The 27,507-nt window shown below is 42.0% G+C and overlaps 1 protein-coding gene across 6 annotated transcripts in view; it reads right to left on the reverse strand.

Annotated features, from left to right (window-relative positions):
• The window catches only part of PTPRG (protein tyrosine phosphatase receptor type G), a 386,148-nt gene that overhangs the window by 118,264 nt on the left and 240,377 nt on the right, over positions 1 to 27,507 (reverse strand). For all 6 annotated transcript variants that reach the window (XM_075574780.1, XM_075574781.1, XM_075574782.1 and 3 more), the window contains one exon: positions 24,951 to 25,046. In XM_075574780.1, the coding sequence (XP_075430895.1) occupies positions 24,951 to 25,046 (96 nt within the window). The remainder of the gene's footprint in view (positions 1 to 24,950; positions 25,047 to 27,507) is intronic.

Consider the following 27,507-nt stretch of genomic DNA (forward strand, 5'->3'; position numbering starts at 1 on the left):
TGACTTTATCCCTGGCAGGGTTGATGCACAAGTCCTATGCAAAGCAACTACTTCTATCAACCTTCAGATGAGGCACGCATTTGCGAAGCCAAAAATCCCTTAACCACTTTCTCTGAACACAGGAATTTGTTTTCATTGTGTTAGATGTACATACGTTTCACCAGTCACCAGACACCATAGGGCCACCTTAACTCCCGCTTTCATAAGCTGTCCTCGCCATTTGAGCATTTCTTATTTTCCGTGAGGTTTCAGCACTGAATTCGGGGAAGATCATAATTTTGTGCTGTTGGTAGGATAGCTGTTGCTTCTGCCGGGTCATCTTCAATATGGTTTCTTTATCCTTATAAGGCAGAAATGTAATGACCTATACGCTCTTAAAAGTTAAAACCCTGGAGTCTGGATGTCTTTTCCTATAATCTCATCCAACAGTGATTGGACAAATTCTATAGTGGAGCCTTTTTTGGACCCTTCAGACAACCCAAAAAAAGAAGATCAGACGACCTTCTGTCACAATTTTCATAGTCCTCCAATTTATCTTTGATTTTGGTCATTTCACTTTCAATTGAAAGATATTAGTTATGTATTTCTTCAAGCTGCATTTCAGTTGCCGTGACTATGGTCCATTTCAGTTAGCTTTTTTGCAGTCGGTCTAATTTAGAGAGTCTACAGTGGCCACTTGATGTGTTAGGTCATTATGGTTGGTCTACAGTTCCTTTAAAAGGATATGTTCAAAATCAGAACATCCAGCTGCCTGTGAATTGTCCGAGTCCTCTGTTTCAGAATCAACCTTATTGGGGGGTTCCTGATCACCTGCTGACTTATCCCTCAAGAAGTCCTTGATGGATTTGTATCATCTTATTTCCTTTAGTTTTGCTCATTGGGGATTACTTTCAACCCATTAAGCAATCAAATGTCACTTAGCTGTGCTCTTTTAGATTCCTTGTGTGTCAATGCTGTGTTCAGTCAGTACTAACCTACACCTGATTTGAATCTCTGCCTCACTTCACTGTAATCCACTTCAGGCTCTGTGTTGGGAAACACGGGAGAGATCACCCAGCATCAACTTTCTCCATCCCCACCCGGTGAAGGGTGAACTAGTACACCACCTGGGTGTGTCAGGCCCCTCGTACCTGCTGGCGGCAATCAATTTCTCACTACGTACAGGGAACCGACAAGAACATATACCAGGGGACCCTTCGAGGTCACAGCTTACAGTCAGCGGTTTACACCAACAGGAGAGGCTCTCACTGGGCCCTCTGAGCTTAAAAGGAGTCTTAATTGGTGGTCTGGAGGAGTCACATTCGCATGTTTTTACGGTTTCCCGACGAAGCTCTGAGACAAGATATCCTTCTCTCCACGTCTTGGCCATGCCCCCTACTAAAACTGCTATTGATATCGTGCTAGGAAATATATGCCAAGTATTTATTAACTATTCAACATGTACCACAAGAAAACATTACTGTTTCCAACACAACTACACTAAGTGAACCTTTGTTTAGTAATGGGTTTTCAAAAATCATTCATTATGTGAAGGCAAGTCCGACTTCCCACTGAATGTGTGATGCAGACTGCAGCCATCTGTATAACTCTCCCACAATCTAAGGGCCGGGAAAGAATAATTTTATTATTGGTTACAGGCTTCTCTGACCAATAGGTAAAACAACATATCAGTATGAGGCTGATTGAAAAACAAAAGATAAGCCATTATTAAAATGGAACGCTGTGCTTAAAAACAATGTAGCCATTTTCCTCAATATTTAAAACATGTCTTGTTTTAACAAAAGTCAATTATATTGCAACAAAACACTGAACCACCAGCTGTGTAAAAAAACATGCAAAAAGTTGATTGATAGAATGTGTCATTTGCTGAACAGCAAAGTGGGACAGCTGAGATTTTATTTAAAGCTATTTTGCTGCACCATGCCACTTACTCTCCTTTGAGAAAATAATATGATTTCTTCATAGACCATGGAGTCTGCTTATTTAAGCAGCAGTGTACAAGATCATTCAATCCTTACAACCGGTGAGAAAGAGAAATGACACACTAGGGGGTAACATTTTATCAGGATGAAGTCTATCGTATAAAAACGGCCATTGGTTTTAAACGGTGTTCCTGCATGGAAAGTAATACCTTGGATACCTCTGCCTTTAGGAAGCTGTGAATGGTCCATTTAATTGGCGATCTTGGTATAAGGCACTAGCACTATTTTTACCCAAGTCAGTGGGACGATAATAACTATGCGTTGGAGAGCCAAGATGCGATTACAACGGGTGACTAAAAATAAACCATTTTCTAATGAGTGTATTTAATCATTACAAAAGCGACGTTCATTTGTTCAGCAGGAACATGGCCAATTGACAGATTAACTACACCATGGGAGGCCAACTCCAGTCATCAAGGGCCACCACCAGGTCAGGTCTTCAGGATATTGTCTGTTTCAGCACAGGTGGCTCAATCATTCTGTTGGCCATCCCTCTCATTCAATAGGCTGTAAATTGGCATTGAGATGATTTTGTTCCATTCAATTGAGTGGAGCTGTACTCTTCCCCAGCACAGGGAAACGGCTTCAAAGTATCTTGAAGTGAGGGCATAGAGAAAGAAGTGAAGATGACTCAGTGCCTGATTGCAGGGGTGCTCAACTCCAGTCCTCAAGCCCCCGTAACAGGTCAGGTTTCAGGATATCCCAGCTTCAGCACAGGTGGCTCAATCAGAGGCTCAGTCTTTGGGCCTCCTGTGCTGAAGCAGGAACTGAGATCCACCTGTGCTAGATCAGGGATATCCTGAAAACCTGATGTGTTGGTAGCCCTTGAGGCCTGGAGTTGGCCACCCCTGCGTTACCCTTTTTATACAGCACAGTTTATACATCATTGACTACGAAGCAATGAAAACCAAGACGACATAAGTGACCAAGTGCATTCTTCTATATTTCATCCTGTTTCAGGCTTCCCGAGTCCTACCCTCATATCACACCAGGGGTTGGGATTGCTACATTACCATCATCATTATGAACTCACTAGACTTCCACAAAAGACCAAGTAACCTTAGTTGAGATCCCAAAAACTCGTTCTACTTAACTTGGCCACATACTTTAAAATTACTAAATTGGTGGATTGCTGCTTTACGTCATAGAATTGTTTCTACTGAATTCTCAGAGTAAAAATCCCTGCTACATGCTTGATAGTCCTGTTCAGCATAATTAAATGACCTATTGTACTATAGTGTATTACGACGTGTGATGGGTGCTATCCCATTAACCACATTTTTTTAATGTCTATGACCCTCTTTGTAAAAAAAAAAAAAAAAAAAAATACAAATTCTGCTATTATCTGGTAAATACACCTTTTTGTGTTAAAGTGGTTTCACATTTTTTTTAAAACTAATTTTGAGCCCTGACCCTAATTTTGAAGCATGAAGTCTCAGGAGCTAAACCCAGTTGATGATAACTGCAGGACAGAATGGGTCATTTGGTCATGTCCATTTCACCGTGACCACATGACCACAGAAGTTCGGCCGCAGATGGAGTATTCCGCTGGTAATCCGGCCATTTCTAAGGTAAGTTTTACTGCTAAGGCTAAGGGGTGTTAATTGTTCGGGTACAGGGTTTTAGGTTAAGGGCTTAGGGGAGCAGGTTTTCGGTTCAGGGCTTAGGGGATGAGGTTTTAGGTTAAGGGCTTAGGGGTGTGGGTTTTCGGTTAAGGGCTTTCGGGTGTGGGTTTTCGGTTAAGAGCTTAGGGGAGGGGTTTTCGGTTAAGGGGAGGGGTTTTCAGTTAAGGGCTTAGGTTATGGAGTTTAGGCACTTACCTTCGTGGTGAAGCAACCGGTGGTGACAAGTCGCGGCAGGGTGAGTAACGGCAAAGCGCCGGCGGTCATTTGGTCGTAGTGAAACATCCGCGACCAAATGTCATAGATCGCTGAAGGGGCTGGGCATAGAAAATGCCCGTTTAAAGGTCCCGGATCTCACGAGCCAATGGGAAACTGCAACTTCATCGCTTGCAGCTTCCTATTGGCCTGTGTGCCGCGCGACCTTTCAACAGAAGTGAGATACCAGCATCACCTTCAGATGTAAATATCTTGGGTAGCAGGGGGTCCCAGGAGCCGAAATGAACATGGTTCAGCTTCGGAGAACACCAGCTTCCCACCTAGAGGGGATTTTGTTTTTGTAAAGGCATTGCGCCTTTCTTTAGAAGGCTCTCCGATCATCCCTCCAGCAGAAAATCTATAAAAAGCATTTCTAGTTACTAATTCATTTTACGTTACAGTAAATACAATGACAGGTGCATCAGCCCAACACTTGCACTCCAGGAGCATTTCATTTAAAGAAAACTATTTGAATCACTGGAAATGATTCTTTTTATGCTCCTGAAAGGTAAAAACAAGATGCACACAGACACAAAGCATGATGCATCCCATTGGAACACGGCCATCGTGTAACTCCACTAATTGCAAGCTAACACAAATGAGGTCATAACGGAGCAAGGGGCCTTAATACAGATATATAGATAATTACACTTTGTGTCAATCTTTTCCAAATATTGTTGCAACTTTATTTTGAGTCCAGCAGAAATGCAGGCAATACATTTTTTTAATTTTTTTATTTTAGTTTGAACTTTGAGCTGCAGTGATCCGATTTGACTTGAGGCAGTAGGTGGTAAGTAACTATGGATGACTGCATTGTACAGTCAAACGCTAAAGTGAGGCGACAGGTGTATGAAGCCAAGGCCATAGGCTGTGTTAATTGTGTTATGAGGATAATATACAGAATGGGATACAATACTAATGTGAACTTTGATTGTAATCTTTAATCTCGGGCTGTGATCTAAAATGAAACATTTAGCATTATCCACTCGGACAACAATATCAAGAGAAATAAGGAGGTTTCCTCCAATGCAGTGCCGGGCTTTACTGATCAGCTGAGACTCGACTCGAGTCTGGTTCCATGGAGAGAGCACCAATTATTCCCCATTACAGAGTGCTAGAACCTGGTGCACACTGTCTGTTTGTTTTGTATACGCAGAGAAAATATCATTTTAAGTGCTTTACTTCTTTAGGATAGAAAAATAAGGGTTATAACATAAAGAGAGAAACCCGCTCAGCCTTCATCCAAGAAAGTGGTGGGAGCACTAGGGAAATAATATATGAACACAGAGATAACGGAGCTGAACCCCCGAGAAGGAAAATCAATAAGGTGATTGTAATATTACCATCACCTTATTGATTGTCCTTCCCTTGTGGCCCCAGACATCCGGGATTACTAGAACATTAGTATCTTTAGGATTTTAGCTGGCAGGTTGTAGTGGTTATTACTCTATTTAGACAGGTTGTTTGTGGCCCTGTTGTCCTGTTCCTAATTTGGCCATTTGAGCCTGTCGGACAAGCAGTTCTTTCGCTGCGTGTATTTGACCCATTAGGTTAAAGGATTATACACACTATATCCACCTTATTTGGTGTATCTTTGCATCACCAGCTGGGCTTATATGTTTAGGTCTAGTGTTCCCATTTATTTTATCGGTCCAAGGACCAATTCAATTTGTTGTTTTAATTCATTCATTTACTTTCAGGTATTAGGGACCCAATCACTTTTGAATCTAACTTCGGTATCATTGTCATCTATGTCAGCTCATTTTGACAGATTTGATTATTACTGTGGTAGGTGAGTGCATCTTATAGGGGGCCTTTCCTCTGAGCTTACTTTCACCCCCCACCCTCCCCCTCTCTCAGGGGTTCAGCTCAGTTATCTCTGTGTTCATAGAAAAATAAGAGCAAGGAGTCAACACCATTGTCCTCCGTTCATAAAACTCATACTTCTTCAAATCATGTCTACCACTAAAAACTATATGATCTTGAGTAAGTCACTTTAAATCATTGTGCCCCAGTTTACCCATTTGTAAGTGTTTACTAGTACCAGCATCTTACCCTTCCTTACTTTATAGGCTGGCATCTAAGCAAGACATGCTTTACTTCTGCACATAACAACCCTCATGTGCCAGGGAACTTTGTAAGTCAATGTAGCACATAAAATATAAATGCAGGTTCTTGTTGGATATAATGAGATGTTAAAATGTGACATCGGATTTTCTGTTCACATTCCCCATGCACTCATAAGGACACTAATGTAATAAGGGTTTTGATGAGGGTATTTTAAATGTAACTCACAAAAAACACAGCCTTTCCCATGCATAATGCAGCTTTGTTAAGAGATGGTTCTTGTAATGCATATCATTTATTTATCGCCTAATTTATTGATTTGAGATGGCAGTAGGCAGAGCAGGTGTGGCCAACTCCAGTCCTCAAGGGCCACCAACAGATCCGTGTTTAAGTATATCCCTGCTCCAGCACAGGTGGCTCAATTAGTGACTCAGTCAATGACTACGCTACCTGTGCTGAAGCAGAGATATCCTTAAAAAACTGATCTGTTGGTGGCCTTTGAGGACTAGAGTTGGCCGCTCCCGAGTTAGACATTTGGAAAAGAAGTTTCTATTAAGCAGAGCCCAGAGCAGCAAAATTGCAAAACGGTCCAATAAATCTCTAAAATGGTATCCTTAAAAATGTGTTGGGTTATACAGTATATCGGTTATCTCCACATGTGGGGAGTTCACTTGGATACAGCTGCTAAACATGTTCTGAGCAGCAGAACGAGACTGCAATTTTGACATGTAATATAGCTTATCAGCTCTCCTCTCTAGCCTTTTCCTTGGCACATTCCAAGAAAGCTTTTCTCTGCAGGTAATTGATACAATGGCAGTCTTCTCTGAAACATTTCAAGCTAGATAGAGATAAGCTGGCCCCGAAATAATCACTATCTGACAGCACACATATGGCTGGCAGAAAGCATTGCACTTCATCTTTTGTTGAATTGCCACCACTAGAAAGTGATGAATCTGGTAATAAAACAGAATCTGCCCACCTGGTACTATGAAGGATAATGGGTATTTCCATTAAGATCTCATGACACTATGCACAGTATGGTCGCAATACACGTTCCGACACCAATTTAAGATTGATCATTCTCATTATGTACTGTATGAATAATATATAAAACGTGTAAAAATGCCCCAGTTGTGTAAACTTCCAAATTTGAGGGTCAATGTATAAAGATCCCAGACTTGTCATTTTGGTTCTATAATGATCTAAAGAATAATTTTGAATATATGTCCTCACCATGTATGAAGGTAAAGTGCACAGATTGAGCTGCGTTTGCACCTTTGCTTCAAATGCATCAGACCAGGTAAAAAGGTGATACAGCCAGCATATTAGTATACTACATTACACGAACATTCTCTATGGTGTTAAAACACTGCCTAAAATACTGCTGCTCTATCATTCATTATAGCATATTATTTTTTGTATATATCTCTTTAGAAAGTCAAATTCACCAAAAACAAACGTATTGCAGTCAGAAGTAGAAAATCCAATTTGTACAACAAAGTTATATTATGCATCCTCAGTCACATACATAAGCAACTGCATTGCACACTAAGATGTGCAGAGGTTTTAAAAAGAAGCATTTTTATGGGAAGAACAACTGGTCTTTTATTAGCCAACGGTTTTATAAAACAACAAAATACAGCTTATGTTTCAGCAAAAAGGGAGCAACAAAATAAGCATACCTAGCTTCATGTGGAGCGCCGACTAACACCTTACTCATACTTCTGCTTCCAGTCAGCAATAACTTCTGTTTCTTGACAATAACGGTAATAATAGCGTTCACCGTCTCTAGATCAGTTCTCAGGTCCTTCAACACAGTCCATACGAGACTTTTTGTTCTCCTAAGCCCCGAACTCAGAGTAAGCTGCGAACAGATACCTCTGTAGCCCAGTGGCATTTTAAATAAACTGTGCTAATCGTTTACGGAGGAGATCCCAGTCATGCCTGGCGTTTTGCAGCAAATCTTCAGGCTTGGTCAAGGGCTCGTCACTGATTTGTTTCGGCCCTGCTTCCCTAGTACTGTTTGCTGCAGGAAACCTCAACCATCTTCGGATTTCACAGGGTCATCTACGGACGTGTCTGCAACTTCCTCGGTAAGCTGAGAACCTCTCTCGCTCTTCCTCTATAGTTTGGAAGACTCCGGCGCATCAGTTGAGGTCCCCTTTTTTGCTTGAAACATTGTCAGTTTCACTACACCTACCATGCTTTTCTTGCAGTAGTAGGTGGAAATTTTCGGCATTCAGCTGGTCCTGCCGACATTCCTGTTCCAGGACATAGGGACACGACTCTTCCGTGTGTCCAGGGTCGTGCGTCTTGTCTCTGGAACCATATAGGAGACATACTTATTAACATCATAAGACCTGAAGGGACACTCGTGTGGCCGGGTTCATTACCGAAAAAACAAATTATATTCTTCATTCTGGCACTTTCAGGTGTATTCTTCACACGGACATCGGGAAGCGCTATTGGAGCAATATTCTCTGTGTATCCTAGAACCACCAGTAGTCATACAGGTGGGGCAGACTTCACTTGCAGAGTTTGTAGCTCTCGTAGGTATACCGTGTGTGGGTCACTGTCTGTAGCAGTCCCCAGCAGTCAGACTGTGGTGTTTCTGGCTTTATCCAGTGCACCGTACTTTGATTTTTTTGCGTGGATCTGAAGCTCTATTTCTGGTCACCTTTACACATGATTCTTCACTTTGTACTCCAATTGCTCAAGCTGTTGCAGTAACTGTTGTAACAAAAATCCAAGGGCCATCTCTCATCCCACTACTGACACCTTAACGTAGGAGATGTGTGCAGAGACTTTAAAAGAAGATACTTTTTTTATGGGGAAACCAAATAGGCTTTTATTAGCCGACAGTTAAATACAACAAAAAATACAGCTTATGTTTCAGCAAAAAGGGAGCAGCAAAATAACCATGTGTAGCTCTGTGTGGAGTGCTGACTAACACCCATCTTAGTCTCTATCTGAGGGTTTGCCAATGATAACACAACTACAATGTGAGGCAAGTTTTGCCTTTGAGCCCCAGCTTTGTCCAGGCTGGGGAAAAGAGAGGGGGAAACAGTCCAAGGGCAAGGTGCTCTCCACAGCGATGTCCCGGGTGTCTTGTAGGGTGGTCTCTCTCGTGTAGTCCAGGTGTAGCCATTTCCTGGACCAGAGAGATCCCTACAGTTCCAACTGCAGGATTTTTAAAGGCTTTTAATGAGGCAGCTGAGCAGGCAATTAAGAAAGGCCTCTGGTTTTAACCTGCTCAGTGCTGTCTCAGGCTCTGACGGTCTGTTTCCCATGCATGACTATGACAGGAAATCCGCCATAGTACAGGCGCACACACTGTGTTTACCTCAAACTATAAAACTTTCCCCATGCAATAAAATATTCAGCTTCAATTTTAATTCAACTTCCTTTAAGGCTTTATTTCAATAGAACTTCTGTATGCTTTCTAATTAGCTCTTTTTGTGAATTAGAGCTTCACAAGCTTAGTTACAATAAAAGTCAATTGAACTTAACCAAGGTTCATTTTAAGTCCATCTGGAGGTTGTTAATTCAAGAACATGGTTTAAAACACTGTACACTGTGTGTTTTGCATACTCCCTGTAGAGGATTCTCCGTTTGTGCCTCTCTTCTCTATCTGGAAGTAGTGATGAAACTGGCTCTGAACATTCAAGCTAATTGGAACTCACCAACCTTCAGCTGGGTGTTCTTGCAAAGTAGTAATGACTGCCTTTGAACTTGCATGTTTAATTTAATTTGGATTTTGTATAACCTAATTGTCTTAGTAAATGTCTATTGAATAACGTTAAATATGATTTGACTGGTTTTGAGGACCGTTATTTCATTGATCACGTTATTTACTTGGAGAAAGAAAGATTGCAACCTTTAGCATTTCAGCGGGCTCCTCTTTCACCAATGCAAACATTTTACATTTGCACAGTTCTTGAAATGATTCAGTATCCGGTGGCTTCTTTACCATGCTCCACTGTAACACGCACTGTAACTACAGTACAGGCGCCAAAATATGCTTAAGAGTTAGCATGGAGCGGCGTGGGAAAAAACACTCCCGCCTTCCATTAGAGAGGTTATTAGAAGGGTTAACAAGATCCATTTAATGGAGAAACTCACCTCATTCCGGAACCATACTACAAGGAAATATTATAGGGTCTGGGAACCGTGGGACGCTGGACAGGGCGGAGAGGACGGAGAGATGGGTAGCCACCTATAGCGGCAGGAAGGGAAATGCAAGGGAATGGCCCCGGAAGGAGAGCAGGGTTCCGGAGTGTAGAATGTGTCATCCATAAAATGTATGTTATTAAAAATGATTGTTGTTGTTTGTAAAAATTCCCCCACTCCCATTTCACTGTTGAAAACTTTAATAAAAATATAAAGTAAAAAAATACATTACATTTTTTTTTTTTTTAAAGAGTGAGCATGGATACTATAGTCTTCGTATATTATCCAAACAGGATTTCAGTGATCCATTGTATTTGGTTTTATCGTCTAGTTTTTATTGTGCATGAATGAACTAAAGAACTTCTTATGCAATGTATACCATTCCACTATGCTAGACCCAACAGTAATCATCAGAATGGTTGGCTAAGTATAGAACAAACTCCCAGAGCACCAGCTACTGGTTGGCTACCAAGTGCTGCATATATTGGTAACTTTGGCCCATACTGTATGTATTATGGTACAAGTGGCGTAATTCTGGGGCATAAAATCCACCACCAGATGCAATAAAGAAAACAATCCCATTAAAATCAATAGATTTAGCATTGCTTGATACTCTGCTTCGTTAACTATAATAATAAATTAATAACTTTAATATAGCGCTTTTCTCCCAATGGGCCTCAAAGCGCTTCACAATTATAGTATAGTGCTCGGTACACAGCACATAGGATTGATACAGACACAGTCACTGCCCAGTTGAGCTAACAATCTGTTTTTAGTGCCTGAGGCAAAGGAGATAAAGGGGCTTGCCCAAGGTCACAAGGAGCCGACAGCCATGTTCACTGCAGTTGGAGGGGGAAATTGCAGGAGAATAACGGAGACGCCGCCACACCACACCCCACCCGGAGATTGACGACCGTAGCCCGGAGGCAAGTGCCCAAAAACCCGGAGTCTGCGGGTCAAACCCTGCCAAGCAGAGAGATGCAGACTGTGACCTGCACAGCTCACCTGGAATGTGAGTATTGGTTTTCTCCCCCTGCTGAGGGCCAGGAGGATTAAAGTTACGGAGTCCCATTAAGAAGCATTGAACCCCGCAGACTTAAATACTGGGAAATGTTCTGTCTTCAGGTCTGCACTCCAGCTGCACCGGAGCAGCGCAAATCGCGCACCAAGGGCAGGAAGTCTGGCTACATCTGTATGTCAATCAAGTTCAATCCCATGTTACATTTAAATGACAGCTCTTTGTAATTACAGTATATTGATCCAGAGGAAGGAAAAGAAAAAAACCCAGTGACACATCATCCAATGATATCTCAGAACGGGAAAAATACATTCATTCCTTACTCTAATAATGGCAATCAGATTTCTCCCTGGGTCAACATGCCCAACCTTTTTTGAAGATATCTGTTGTGTTACTGTAAAGAACCCTTTCCTTTGTTGCCGGTGAAATCTCCTTTCATCCAATCTTAAGGGAGGACCCAGTGTCCTTTGTACTCGCTCTTACAGGTATTTGGTGGTTTATTCCTACAAACATTTTTTGTGTACTTGTACCTCCACTGCTCATTTCTATTCACAAAGTCTGTACATTTTCATCCTTCCCTTCCTATACATTTTCCTTTATTAAAATTTAAATCCGGTTTAACATATAAACATACTATCAAGTCCCGACTGCGTTCCCTCGCCGGAGTTTCCTCCGGCTGCCGATGTTGCTCAGGACTAATTCCTTGGACTTGCTCCAGTTGCCTGGTTTTGCCGCTGTTCCGCGGCAGAATCTTCTCCTGGGTTGGTGCCCAGGAAGGGATATGTTCCTTGCAGCTGCGACAGGTTATTTCCTGCTGTTCTGTTGCCTAGCTCTTTGCGCTCTGCTGGACTTTCCTTCTTGCTATTTGGACCATTCCATCTCTGCTGGATCTCCCGTGTAAGAACAATGCCTGTCTGACCTCCCGCTTGCCTGGAACTGTGCCGGCCTCCCAGGGGTCTAAAAGCAGGAATCCCACTCGTTTTGAATTTATATATTGTTTGCATTATTCGAAGGAGTGATCCTCTGGAGCTGAACCAAACTGGTTTTTTTAGTTCAGAATACCACCTGAGGTACTCACCATTTGAGATGCCAGTTTACCTCCTGGATTTGGAAAAATGGCGCCGCAGTCATCCAATAGGGAGCCGCCAAGTCATCCATTGTGGCTTCCCATTGGCTCTGTACGATTTGGCAGCCATTTTGATTTCTTGAATCAGAGCTGAAACACTAGCAACTAAAATGGTAAAAGTATCTCAGGGAACGGGCGTTCTCTGCAGCTAGACATAGGGTGGTCCAGCTCCCAAGGAGTGATTGGTTCAAATGTCATAAGCCAATCCTTTAAACTGTAAAAAAAAAAAACATATATATGTACTCTAGTGCAGAGGTGCGCGAAACTCTTTTTAGTCGCACCCCTCCACCCCATCTTCTCAAAGCGATGGCAATGTGTCATCGCTATGAGAAGATGCAGGAGGAGAAGCCGGATAGAAGGAAAGTGGTAGTTACAGAGACCCCGTGTTCTCCCATGGCAATCAATTTAAATGCTGTGGGGAAGATCGAAGGGCCTCTGTAAACACGGGGCTCTGTTCTGCACCCCACCCTAGAAAATGTTGCACCCCTCAATTTACATACCCTTGTACCGAATACAAGCTTAAGATTTCTAAAAATATCATTTAGAATATTCACCCAATGTAGATGTATTGCAACTAAGGAGTAACAGAATAATTTGCTCTTTTCTTCGGATAATTATAATCAGCAGGTAGTCTAGTCATCAATCTTCCTCATAAAACGCAAAGGGTGTAAGGTAATAAGGAGAGCTGTGATGGGCTACTATAATTTTTATATATTGGATATCCAAGCTTACCTGGCAAATTTCTGCTAATAAAACGCCTATGAAGCATCTGTTATTGGTTTGAAGGTTTCAAATGTATGTCTTTGGTCACACAATTTTACTTGGTCATTAATGTCACTTTTTAATAGGCAGGTATAAATTGTTCTGTTTGGAGTTTCACCAATGATAATACATACTGTAATACGACCTAGGGTAAAGAACTAGTGTTGAAAAACTATTACTAAACCTAAAAATAGCTAAACAAAAAGGAACGGAGAGAGCACAACGAGCTTCTAAACCATTTTACCTTTATAGCACGAATAGAGTAGGGTGATACTTTTATGTATTTTCAGTTCTCTAAGTGAAGTGGCTTCTAATACGTACATTAAATGCAATAGAGTCATTCTTGCCGGTTTCCAAGAAACAGTGTGGCGACACCTCTACCCATCCACGTACCCAGGATCAACATGGCAAAGGACAGATTGTCCATGACACAAAAAGCAAGGCGAGTTACTCGGGAAGAATCCCAATGGCAGTTAGAAGTAGAGGTAGTAAATGTAAGTTTGTAATACATCGCAACTGATAAGCTTTGGGTTAAGAGTATCGTTGCTCTGTTAAAGCTTCTTAATCAAACAGTTGTCTAATATATATTGCACGGCCTTGGAACACTCGAGTAGAATGTAGTTACGTATTTAATGGTACAATATAAGGCTTAGAAAGACTGAAAAAAATAGACTTCTCAAGCTGCCCCTAATCAGATTTATGGGGGGAATTCTATAAACTCCAAGAGGCTGTTTGGGCTGTATTCGAACGGAAATCAACATCATCAATGGGGATTTTTGTTTGTAACGAACTCAAACAGTTGCTTTGGTGTGTAGAGAATTTACCCTTTAGTATAATGTTAGAACACCATGTACAACTAATGTCCAGCAACAGAGACAGGATGAAGACCGTTTGGGATCGTTACTATATAGCTGGGCCAGACACTGTACCAGAATCTGTAGGTTAAGCTTAAAAAACTAAAATCAGGAGTACAGCATCTTTCCATCTATTGCAGGGGTGGCCAGCTTTAGTCCTCAAGGGCCGCCAACAGGTCAGGTTTTCAGGATATCCCTGCCTCAGCACAGGTGTCTTTGACGGAGCCTCTGATTGAGCCTCCTGTGCTGAAGCTGGGATATCCTGAAAACCTGACCTGTTGGTGTGGCTTGACTGGAGTTGAGCACCCCTGTTCCATTGCATTATATACAATCTATCACACAGCTATTAGTAGTGCCTTAGCACAATTGACTTCTTTTGTAAGGTGCTGGAAAGATTGACAGTGAACATGTTATTTAAACATTGCAATCATTACTGCTTTGTATTTCTTGTGTCAGATACTCATGCAGCCGCGGTTATGGAGAAAACCTTTTAAAAACCAGGCTCCAATGTTTTCGCCACCTTGGATCATTCTTTGCAGCATTAAGGCATAGCAGGACTACATTTTAATGTGTTTTGAATAAGTCATGCAGAGAAATGTTAAATCAAATCTTTAACTCCACAAATATATATGTCTTGTTCATGTACTACTCTTTTCCCTGTAAGCATTAAATTCAAATCTGCATGGAGTGTAGTCTGTTCCCAATGCAGAGTTTTGGCACGGGTGCTCTGGCAGCAAGTTACAGAGCAGCCATTTATTCCTTAGGAAGCCTTTCCTGTATCACAGAAAATATGCCAACCTATTTTCCAGGCTTTGTCACACCTGTTATCACCAACTGTGCCTGCCAAACCCTTACTAAGGGGAACGATTAAAGAGGCAATCCAAGTATGCCATTCGTATCGCAATTTTTTATTTTTAACGTAGGACTGAAGCAGGGGGTTACCGGAGCCGAATCCCATTCATTTCAGCTCCAAGGACCCCCTACTTCCGGAGAAACAGACCTCCGTAGGGGGTTCCGGTAGCTTCGCCGGTAGCAGGGATCACATAATGGCCGCTTACAAAGCTCCCGCACCCTGTGGGCCAGTAGGAAGCCTTGATGTCTGCAGGGCTGGCTTCCTATTGGCCCACGTGACACGGGAGCGTTAAACTTTGCTGAGATACACCACCAAAGGGGGTGTCTAATCTCGGGAAGCAGGGGCTCCGCAGAGCTGCAATTAATGGGGCTCAGCTGCGGAGACCCCCTGCTTCAATTATACACACACACACACACACACACATTTGTAAAGGGCATTATTTGCTCCTTTAAGACGAGTCTTAGGCTAAGGCCCCGCTCCCTCCGTCAGCGCTCCCGCACTGCAGACAGGCGGGGCGCTGACATACACAGACCGCGATATGCGGTCTGTAGGGAGTGGGAGCCGGAGCGGGAGGTGGGCGGGAGTGGGAGGCTTGAGCGGGAGGGGGGCGTGGCTTGAGCGGAGGGACCCGCTACTCCCCCCCCTCCCTCCCTCCACGGGCTCGGGCTGCTGATGGTTTTTAATTAAAAGCAACACACACACACACGCAGGCACTCATACACACACACACACACAGGCACTCATACACACACAGGGACTCATACACACACACACGCAGGCACTCATACACACACACACACACACACACTCATACACACTCATACACACACAGGGACTCATACACACACACACGCAGGCACTCATACACACACACACACACACGCAGGCAGGCACTCATACACACACACACACACACGCACACGCGCACTCATACACACACAGGGACTCATACACACACAGACGCAGGCACTCATACACACACACACAGGCACTCATACACACACAGGGACTCATACACACACACGCAGGCACTCTCACACAAACACACACACAGGCACTCACGCACTCAGGCACACACATACACATACACAAACACAGACAGGCACTCACGCTGCTTTCCCTCCACACTCCTCCCCGCTCCCCGAAGCCTCTCCTCCTCCCGAAGCCTCCCCTCCTCATTGGCTCACAGCCACACCACGTGACGCGTCGATGCTAGGAATTACAATTCTCTTGTATCCCCTAGCGGCTGACGCGTCACAGCGTGTAGCGAGCTGTGCAGCCAGGGGGGACCGGGACCGGCACGGGAGGATTCCCCTGCGTGTGGGGAAAGCCCGTGCAGCCGCCCGCGCAGCCGGGCGCAGCGGGTCCCAGGCCTTACTTATATGCATTATAGCACTAGAAGTCGAGCACCGTTGTTCTAAAGAAGAATGCAATTGGTGACAAAGATAAAACTCTCAGGAATGTTACATGGCCATAAAATACCTTTGCTAAACTTTAAAAATAAAAAAGAGAGACTGATGTACACGGAAGCAGTGTTCCTCTGATGTTTTCAGTCATATTCATAAGAATGCATTTGGAGAATCACCGCTCCTCTATTTATCCCATCATTGTTTAATGCCTAGAATCTGGGTTAATATTAAAAAATGAATTCAACTAAATGTGATGCGCTGATGCATCTAAAACACCCTCTAACAATGGTTTACCCAGCCTCTAGATGTACCATCTGTAAGGCCACTGAGCGTACCTCCAGCATAAAGAGAATATTGATAACTTTGTCCCAGTGTCGGTGTAATTACTGTATATCATGCTTTCATTGTGAAAGACGACATCTTCAGATTCCCACTCCCTGGTGCCGGCTAACGTAAACCCTTAAAACGTCGTGAGACGCAATGTGCAGCCTAACCAAGAGCAGAGGGATTCATTACTGTAGCACAATGATAACTTGGATACGTTTATAGTCTTCCGAGGATCCAAATCAAAATCTGGGCATCATTAACGTATGTTACAAAAGTCAAACTTTCCCCCCCCCCCTACATGATAAAGACTCAGATTTTAAACGAAACACGGCTTATAAACACAATTAAACTATATTAAACAAGGCTGCAATTCAAGGAAGATGTTCTGTTCACACACAAAAAAAACCTTTTCATTCAAGCAGCAGTTAATAAATAATGAACCCTGATGTGGTCATTTTCAATAACTATTGGAGTATAATTAGGGCCACACTGAAATGTAACAAAACTGCAAAGCTGGGGATACAGCTCCCAAGACAACCTCTTCGTTGTGTGCACACTTCAACTGGTTAATGGTTCAGGACAGCTGAAACGTTAAACCCAATTGTTATAACATTACAGTTATAAAGATATTTGAAATCATTTATTCACAATAATATCAAATGAATTGTATATAAAGTATGTGGGGGTGGGGAGGGGAGAGGGAGGAAGGTGAGAATAGTTTATACTGGGATAATAGATATCAGTATCAATAGTGTCCTATACTGAGGGGTAGATAATATAGGAATAAGTGTCCTTCATACAAATGTGTATACAGTATACTGTATAGAGGCTGGTGGACTAGGTTGATACTGATAGTATATATAGGATAGGTTGTGATAGATATACCTATTAACCTAAAAAAAATACTAGTGCACTTTAAATACATTGGACACAAGTCTCAGGATATTGCCTGCGATTATAGTCCAACGTGGATGGATTGGTTACAGAGCTGGCTGCAAGCAGTATGCTTAATGTCTCACAAGTGCACTAGTATTCAGAAGTGGTCCCAATATCTCAAAGGTATACATTGCTAATGAGCTATTTTCCTAATATACAGGGCTGGCAATACAGTAGATAGATCCTTTTAAACCTTGTATAATATAGTGCTTGAAGGATATGCCTGTGCTCAGCACAAGTGCCTGCAGATATTGCCTCAGTCAGTACCAAAGTGGTCCCAGACTACTGCCCAGTGAAGCTAGCTCTAATTCATATGCATATGCCTGGTAATCCTGAGAGTACTGGTGCATAAATCATACATTGGACACTAATCCCAAGATATTGGATGCAATTATAGTGCAATGTGAGTAGGTGGCGGAGAGCTGGCTGATAGCGGCTTGCCTAATATGCTCTGAAATGCCCCAGTGCTCAAATCTGATCTCCGTATATAGAGAGCTATACTCTTACTTCTGTGTAGTTCTATAATTCAGAGCATTTTTGTGCTCAGCATAGTGTCTACAAAAGGGACCACTTCTCATTATTACTCCACTCCCCGTGATGTCTGACGTCACACGCAATTGGTCCCAGTGTATGTTTCACTCCAATTGGAGCTCTCTCGAGGGAGTGCTCAAGGAAGCAAGAGAGCGCTCCCTTGGGAAAGCTCCAATATTCTGGGACTTGTATCCAATGTATTTAATCTGCACTAGTATTTTTAGGTGAATTGGTATATCTATCTATCAATACTTATCATACATACCATCAGTATTTACTTAGTTTATATTACTACCAGCCTCTATATATACACAGGTCCTCCAGGTAAGGGGAGCGCTCCCCTTACCTGGAAGACGACATACTACTTTGGGACCAGTGGACGGTCCATCTGAAGGGTTTAGAGCTGCTATCTTTTCCCCTCACATATAATATTATTACTATTATTGTTTGCTCACATTTCTTTGGTGAAGGTTATATTCACGTTATTAAATTTGAGGTATCTACGTTTAAGTAATCTCACTGTACCTTGGTACACCATATATTTGGGTAACAACACTTGCTTTATGTATTGGTTGCATTATACAGTTTTGTAAGAAATACCCAGCACCTACAGGATCACCCGGTTACATTTTTCTTTCCTCTATATACACACACATCTGTATTAAAGACACAATTCCATATTATATACCAATCGGTATAGGACTCTATTGGATAAGGATATCTACAATCCTTTTATACTGTATACTATCCTCTCCTCCTCCCCATGGATGTACTTTATGTATCATTTATTTTAGATTATTTGAATAAAAATGTTTTAATATCTTACAAAATAAAGAGATAGACAGCACTCAGAAAAGCGAATGATAATAGCCGCAGGGTGCTCAAGGGAACAGGGAGGACCCTAATACCGCCAAAAAATATCAAAGAACAAGGGGGTTCCCAGCACTCGCTGATGCCAAATGAATACAGGAGATGGGAATATGCCAAATCCAAAATGTAATGATAGAAGCTCGAGACTATAATAATGGAACCGTGCCATACACTTGTGTAGCAACACAGAAACAAAATTAAGTGATTCTGAATGCGCAAAGTGAAGGGAAAAAACACCGGGGTGGTTTTACTATATCGTAACTGACTTTATAACAATTAGGTTTAACGTTTCAACTGTCTAACAATTAACCAATTCACGTGAGCACACAACTAACAGGTGTCTTGGGAGTTCTATCCCCAGCTTTGCAGTGATGCTCTGTTATTTACCTTTGTATAGTACCTTTTCATATAGTTCTAGAGCGATCATCCCCTTCAACTATATACTGAAATCTATACTCTACACAGATGACTAAAAAAATCCACTAGTTATCAGCTTGTGGTGCCATCAATTTCCATTCCATAATTTCATTCAGAAACTACACTATTTGTGAGTGGCAGAAGCTTTTTTTAATAGGATTAAATAGGCAAAGTGGCACTTTAAAGAAAATAAAAATAATCTTTCTTTGTTTTAATATATCCAACCTTTAATTTTAATTACCTTTATTGAAAATGAATTACCTAGAGCTGCTGATCGATTTGTTCTCCCATGATCGATCTGCAAAGATCCTGTTTCCCAGGGATCACTAAATGGCCGCCTTTCAGTTCCAATCAATCCTTCAGTCAGTGTAACTCGGCAGCTACAATGTACCCTCATATTACCAAGGTCACATTATCTATTGTTACAGTTTGCAGATCAAACGGCTGGGAACATTTGTAACACATGATCACCAACAGGAAATTGTCACAGCTCTTGCAAAGCGTGGGAGGCAGGCTAAAACCTGCTATAGAAACCAGAGGATACTCAGTATATTAAAACTTATTTTTAAAAAAATTTAAGAGTTGAATTACAAAATAAAAAAGTAGTAAGTATTATTTAATACTACATAACTAATTTGAGGAAGAAAAGAAAAAAACACATGTATGCACGAGTCCATCTTGGGTAAATCTCACAACCATCTTATTGTAACTCTTAAAACAGATGTAACATTTTAACTACTAAAGTCTACAGACAGTCTATAGAAAAAGAAAGCCGTTGCTTTTGTGAGGCACTTTTGTCCTATGAAGATTCCTAAGCGGTGTTTTAAAACCATCACAAGTACAGATCTAAGAGACCTGGGCAGTGTCTTCTCAAACCGACTGTACATTAACACAAAATACTCTATTTTGATCTTTCAATAAAACATGCTTCTGTCCTTCAACACACTGGCCGTTCATTTTCAGCTTAGACATCCTAAGAAAAGGCTTCTTTAGAAATATAGCCCCTTGTTACCAGTCAGGCTACATTGTTATTTAACGAGACAAGGTGAGATGTTTATAGGCAGACACATGTAATTAAAGACAAGCTACACACCAAAAAATTCAGAGATCAGTGTATTCATGGTTTGTGTTATAAAACACACACATGTACCAATTAATTGGAGAATGCTACATTTTAACATAGATTTTATTTAAAGGTTAGACATCTGACAGCTTACTGAAGAATATCTCGCACACGTACCCCTGAATGAAAGAAGCAGTTCTTTTATCCAAAGGGGAATGCCTGTTGCTGATAAAAGACTGCAGATCTAGGGCTACAGTAAACCGACTTCACTGAGTGAGTTGTCCCGAGAGGGCTTTTGTCAACTCTCAGCTAGTATTTGAGTACAATTTGGAGAGCAGCCTGAGAGTTACATGCACAATGCTGGTAACTGTTTCCCATTATTATTTCTGTCGGCTCAAATATTATTTATATATATATATATATATATATATATATATATATATATATATATATATATATATAGACACACACACATACACACACACACACACACACACACACACACACACGTATCTGTACCGTGTTAGCCAGGATTAATAATCAAAAACAAATAGACAACACCGTTCTGTGACTAACGAAATGCTTTTATTTGCGCCACAAATAAAAGCATTTGGTTAGCCACAGAATGGTATAGTCTATTCGTTTTTTTTAATATATATATTATTATTTTTTGTAGGTGTATATATACATATATGTATGTGTATGTGTGTGTATGTGTGTGTATATGTATGTGTGCACGTTTTGTGTGTGTGTGTGTGTGTGTGTGTGTGTGTGTGTCTGTCTGAGCGCATATACGCATATACAGTATAAGAACATTAAATGCGGGTTGGCATAGAAACAATGGGATTATGAGTTTGGGTTGAAGTAACAGTCTTTCTTACTATAGACAGGTTTCAATATAATTTTTATGACTTAGAAACACAAGCTTTTAAGCCAAATTAATGCCTAGAACCGAGGTTCCCCATTGGTGAGTCTGACCTGTTCATTGTGATTTCCAATAACAAATGGCTACTTGTGAAATACCAAAATAAAGGAGAAGCAAAGTCTATAACTTGCTAGTTGCAATATAATGAAAACTTCTCTACTGGTTTAGAGGCAATTTACACTGAAGAAAGAACGCTGTTAAATATTCAATGTCGCCGTGACTTGAGCCAATAAAAGCCATATTAAACGGTTTCTGCATATATCACCCTAATATCAGCATGTCTCAAGTCCAACATATAAAACAGAAACTCCAGGACAACTTCACAAGTAAGTGTGTAATGAGAGGCGAGCACAAAATGTCGTTGTACATGTTGCCTTCAGATTATTATTTATTTTTTTAAACTAAATGAAACTACTTGTAAAGCAGCAGAACTGCCGAACAGAAGTCCCATTTAAGGACCGTACCTGTGGAAGGTAGTATTAGGAAAGTAAATTCCTATACTGCAGGGGGGCTCAACTCCAGTCCTCAAGCCCCCCCCACACCCCAACAGGTTACGTTTTAAGGATATCCCAGCTTCAGCACAGGTGGTGCCGTTGAAGACTGAGCCACTGATTGGGCCACTTGTGCTGAAGCTGGGATATCCTTACAACCTGACCTGTTTGGGGGGGTGGGGGGCTTGAGGACTGGAGTTGAGCACCCATGATCTATGTGACCGTTTTTCTAACAATGTGATTGTAAAACCCAGGCATACCCCGGTTTAAGGACACTCACTTTAAGTACACTCGGAGTAAGGACATATCGCCCAATAGGCAAACGGCAGCTCACGCATGCGCCTGTTAGCACGTCCTGAACAGCAATACCAGCTCCCTACCTGTACCGAAGCTGTGCGCAAGCGGGGAGACTATGGAGCCTGTTACAAATGCGTTATTTACATCAGTTATGCACGTATATGACTATTGCAGTACAGTACATGCATCGATAAGTGGGGAAAAGATAGTGCTTCACTTTAAGTACATTTTTGCTTTACATACATGCTCCGGTCCCATTGCGTACGTTAATGCGGGTATGCCTGTAACGCACTGCATTCATTGGCAGTCCTAACAAGCATATTCATTAAACAAGCCTATAACAGTTTACAGGCTGTCGTCTGGTCACACCCCGATTTTCAGGCTACTCTCACCCCTGCTATTCTGTACCGCAAATACAAAATATCCCTTGTGAGCACATTCACATGTCTCAGACAGGTCTGCAACCCTGCCGTTCCCCATCATCTCTTCACATACAATGCTTCCACTGCAGCTAGGGATTGTGGGAAGTGACATGCAAATGAGCACACAGTGCCACCTTTTGCTACTTGTCCACTGTAACAACTACTATTCTGTGTAAGGGAAAGCAATAAGTAAGGGAACATGTAAGAGACTGAAGCGCTGCTGTACCCACGCTGTCCGACCGTATTAAAAGCAGCAGACCGCGCTGACCGCCATTTTTATACTTTGAGAGATCTCTTTCTTGTCCTTTCCAAAGTGGCCTTTATTTTTAAAACCTTATGCTTCGTGTAGGACATAGAAGCATTTGAAACAGTAAATCCCGGGAGTTTAAAATGAAGCTCCCCCAAGAGTCTAGCGCGGTCTAAAAGTACCCTCCGAATATAGAGATTCATTCATTTTAACTAAAAACTTATTTTTTTAAACACAAAGGCAGGACATGCTCAGAATGCAAATACAAACAGGCTTGTGGGGGATTCCTGAGAGCACATGTCTTGTATATGTGACCAGGGTTAATACACACAGCTACCTAGCGACTCAAATTTCACCTACGTAAGGTACATCAAATGAATGTCTGCCCTCAATCTGTCACAATATATATATAGATATATATCTTTAATCGCAACTGTCACAAAGACTAATCAGTAATTCTTGTGAATATTCGTCAGACCCATGATATCCTCATAATTAGTAACTCTACACAATTCTGGAATACCTTCCTGGCCACACCCTCTAGTATTTACAGATCCCCTTCAGGATACACACATACAAAAAAAGACGGGTTTCGTTTATTTCTGCAGTCAGAAGAATTCTTACGCCCGATTTCTTAAAACCCAGATTTTGACCCAAATAACATGATGTTCGGAACACACACAAAACTAGGCATGGTCAATGGTTTCACCTTCCAAAAACAATTCATGTATTTTTAAGGAATCCTACAACTAAAATGAGCCTAGGATTTGCCAGATTTATTAATATAATGAATACCTCATGATATGGGCACAATCCAGCATGCATGTTAAGCGCACAAGGAGAAAGACTGTGTTTGTTGCATGTTCATCACTTTCTTCAGGACTGGCTGGGAATCCTGCAGGGCCTCTTACCTTCTCCGTCGTCGAATGGCATTGCGTGGTCATGGCAACGCGGCACCACAGAGCGTCACATTGTCATAGCAATGTGACAGTGCATGGTGTCACGTTGTCATGGCAACGCGGCACCATTTGACGCCACGGTGCCATGAGGAGGGACCCTGCAGGACGACTTGGCGAAGGTAGGAGAGTTACAGAGGCCCCCTCGCTCTCCCCCGGCAATCAGTTGAATTTTTGTGAGCGCAGTGCCTCTAACCGCAGGGTGCTCGGTGCAGTGGCATTGACGTCACCACCATCACCCCCATCAGTTTCTTATCCAGTCAAACGGAAAATGCAATAAAAAAAAAAAAAAAAACACACTTTTGAAAAGGAGAAAGGACAGGCAGTAATAACAGATCTCAGGAACACCAGAAGAAATGTGAGAAGCAGCAAAACTAAGAGGATACACAGGATGATAATCAGGAGGGACAGTGCCAGAACATACTGCAAACAGTGTCAACACATAGTGTGCCGTCAAAAGAAGATGTCAGATTTAACAAAGTGAAAATGGAACAACAAACAGAAGTGTGACAACTGTGAATTTCAGGGGGAAAAAAACAAACTCTATTATGAAAAAATAAGCAAATGCCTGTACATTCATATTTCTGTTCTTAAAAGAGCAATTCATGCTTTTCTTTTAAATTACTGTTTTATTAACATCGGTTTGAAGCAGGGGGCCTCCAGAGCTGAACCCCATTCATTTCAGCACCGGGCACTAACTGCTTCCTGAGATACAGGCCTCTTCTAAGGGGGTGCTGGTATGTCGGCAAAGTTTAAAGCTACTGTGTCACGCGGGCTAGCCAATAGGAAGCCGCATCGGATGACATCAAGGCTTTCTATTGGCCCACAGGGGGTGGGAGTTTTGAAACTCCATTACACGAACCCTGCTAGCTGCACCCCCTATCTCCAGAAAGTATCTCCAGAAGTAGGGGGGCCCTGTAGCTGAAATGAATGGGGTTCAACAACAGAGCTTCAATCCTATATTTATTTATTTTTTTGCAAAAAACAAAAACAAAATCGCCCGCTTGGATTGCTCCTTTAAAAATCGAGGTAGAAGTTGGATTTAAGTTTTGATCAGTTCCTATTATGTGTAATTTACATGGAATTTGAAGTTCTTTAAAATCACCATGTTGGAATTTTGAGGACGTGTAACTTAATAAAATAAAGCTTGTGTGGGTGTGGCACCTCCTTCAGTAGCGTCACCCCTGAGGAAAGTTGCATGGACTGCGTATGTAAGGCGTGTCCTTGGTCCCACTACCAATAGAAGACTTCCTCCTCTTGGTAATAGGACAGAGAACAGCGTTAGAGTGGAGTTTGTTTTGAAATACGATAGACCTTTGCTTTGATGGGCATCGGTTACACTCCGCTTACCTGAAAGAACACAGACATTGCTGCTATCAACCTCTTTTCCAAAATAGCTGCTCCGAAACTGTCGAAGTCATCAGGGTTGTAGAAATAGATCTGCATCTGCAAGATAAAAATAAAAAAAACACTTGAGAAGGGCTCTCTCTCGTAGCTTGTACCGATGACTGTGACGTTACCTCCCACAAAGAAAAACTGGCTTATGGAAGACCATCTCCTAGCTTATTTATCTCCATTAATCTCCCCACTACATATAACGACTACAGCAGCTGGGTGCACCAACCGGTTTAAGGACACAACCAGAATGCTACAATTCCTATTGTTGACTCGTTGAGGGAGATTATTTCAAACTAGTCCTACAGAAAAATGTTTTCTGAAGAGTTTGTCATATGTTAGAATAGGAAGAGACATTTTATTTCTATTAACAAGAGGAGTGATTAGAAGAATTGAAATTTCATGGATCAAACATCATAATTATCCTATTAATAAAAATGGATGGTTTCCAGATCTAATTGTTTGCTTTAGGCACCAACAATGCAATTCTCATAAAATAACATCTGGGCTTTGATTTCATTGGATTCCAAAGTCATTTTGTTAAGATGTATCCCCTGTGATGTACTCTTTGCTGCCAGAGTAGTCGGTGTGCTGAATGACCCATTGGAAACAGAAGAGTTAATATATTTTGCACCAGAGTGATCATGTGAGGGGAGGAGGACTTTGCCAGATCGCATTTAGTGTTCCCCCGGAGCGCAGAACGCAATCTCACCTAGAAAACCAGTTGAAAACCCATGATGCAGTAGGGCCTACAACATGGGGCACTCAAAGGGTTAAAGCGGGGGTGACCAACTCCAGTGTCCTCAAGGGCTATTATGACAGATACAGATTAGCCAACTGTGCTGAAGCAGGGATATCCCTAATACCTGGCCTGCTTGTGGCCATTAAGGACAGGGAGTTTGCAGCCCCTGGGTCAAAATGGAGACTATAAAAAGTCAATGGTGGTCTAGTGTAGGAAAACGTGATTAACGCAATAAATGGCACTGCAGTTTCAGTCCGCAAAATCTGCCGTTACTTCCCACTTTAAGAAACCACGTTTCTTCCATCCTCGCATTCTGTACCCTTTCTCAAAACTGTGAACGGGGACAGAGACATTTTGATTAAACAAAACGTCAGGAATAAAAAGCTGCTAGAAAGTGATGTTTGACAATACCACCCGAGTATAATCAAGATGCGGCGACGTAGAGATCTGATTCAAACCCCCCAAACAGAAAAAAACACAAAGGAGAACACGAGTAAAGAGCTATTATACTTCGCAGCAAAGACGTAGTTTACAACGTATGAGTCCGCTGACAGCTGGGAATGAAGAACCGCTTCCCTCAGCATCACTCAGAGATAAATGCTGTCATTGTATTTGAAAAATAAATAAATATATGTACTGCTGCATCTCTCTCTCAATCAACAGGCTAAAATGATCAGATTGCGAGACTGAAAGGGACATAAATCATGGACAAAATGGAAGGTATGTTCCCACGTAGCTGACCACGGTTTACCTTGTATGGAGTATTTCAGACCTCTTGCAGTAGTCTAAATTGATCGTTCACTTGTCAGAGCCATTTAAAAGCTCCATGCATTGCTGAAACTGAATTAATGGCACAGATTGTGTTGAATGGACCCAATCTTGATGATTAATGCCACTATTTATAAAGCTCTGATCAACGTTTTCATATTTATTGGAAACCTGCAAAATGTTCATCTTTCCTTCTGTGCGCGACTTGGAAATGTGCAAAATTGTCTAAAAATGAATTTGCGACATTTTAAAGCATTTTGTTCCCCAAATTTGATTCCCTGCGAAATGTTTCGCCACGCCCCAAAGGGCTAATAATGCGTAAGCTTTCGGTAAAATATAGCCCGTGAGATGTGTGTGTGCCCTTACTTATAGTCTCGGCATTAAGTGAGCCCAGCAATTTCAGCAAATTAGCATAGGAAAGGACATTGCAATGCACATGGCCTTCATGATTTGCGGATCACTAACAAATTGACAAAACTGCGGCATTTTCCAAGACTCAAAAAGGGCAAGGTTTACGCATCTCTACCGTGACTGCGCTGTTTTTAGGCTGTAAAAGCTGTTCAACGTTTTACTTCCATGTTATTCCCCCCTCTGGATGCCTCCCAAGTCTCATCTACAATCACTATACCGCACATAACGGCTTCTAAATTAACCTAGATCAGCGGTGCACAACTCCAGTCCTTAAGTGCCACCAACAGATCAGGTTTTCAGGATATCCCTGCTTCAGCACAGGTGGCTCAATCAGTGACTCAGTTGAAGACTGCACCACCTGTGCTGAAGCAGGGATATCCGTAAACCCTGATCTGTTGGTGGTCCTTGAGGACAGGAGTGGACCAGCCATTGACCGAGCCACTGATTGAGCCACCTGTGCTGAAGCAGGGATATCCTGAAAACCTGACCTGGTGGTGGCCCTTGAGGACTGGAGTTGGCCGCCCCTGTTCTAAACATTCTAAAACTGTGCTGTTAGCCTTGCAGAAACTTGGAGTTATAGACCGATCGGTT

This window comes from Ascaphus truei, chromosome 17 (genome assembly GCF_040206685.1).
Source record: "Ascaphus truei isolate aAscTru1 chromosome 17, aAscTru1.hap1, whole genome shotgun sequence".
Lineage (NCBI taxonomy): Eukaryota > Metazoa > Chordata > Amphibia > Anura > Ascaphidae > Ascaphus > Ascaphus truei.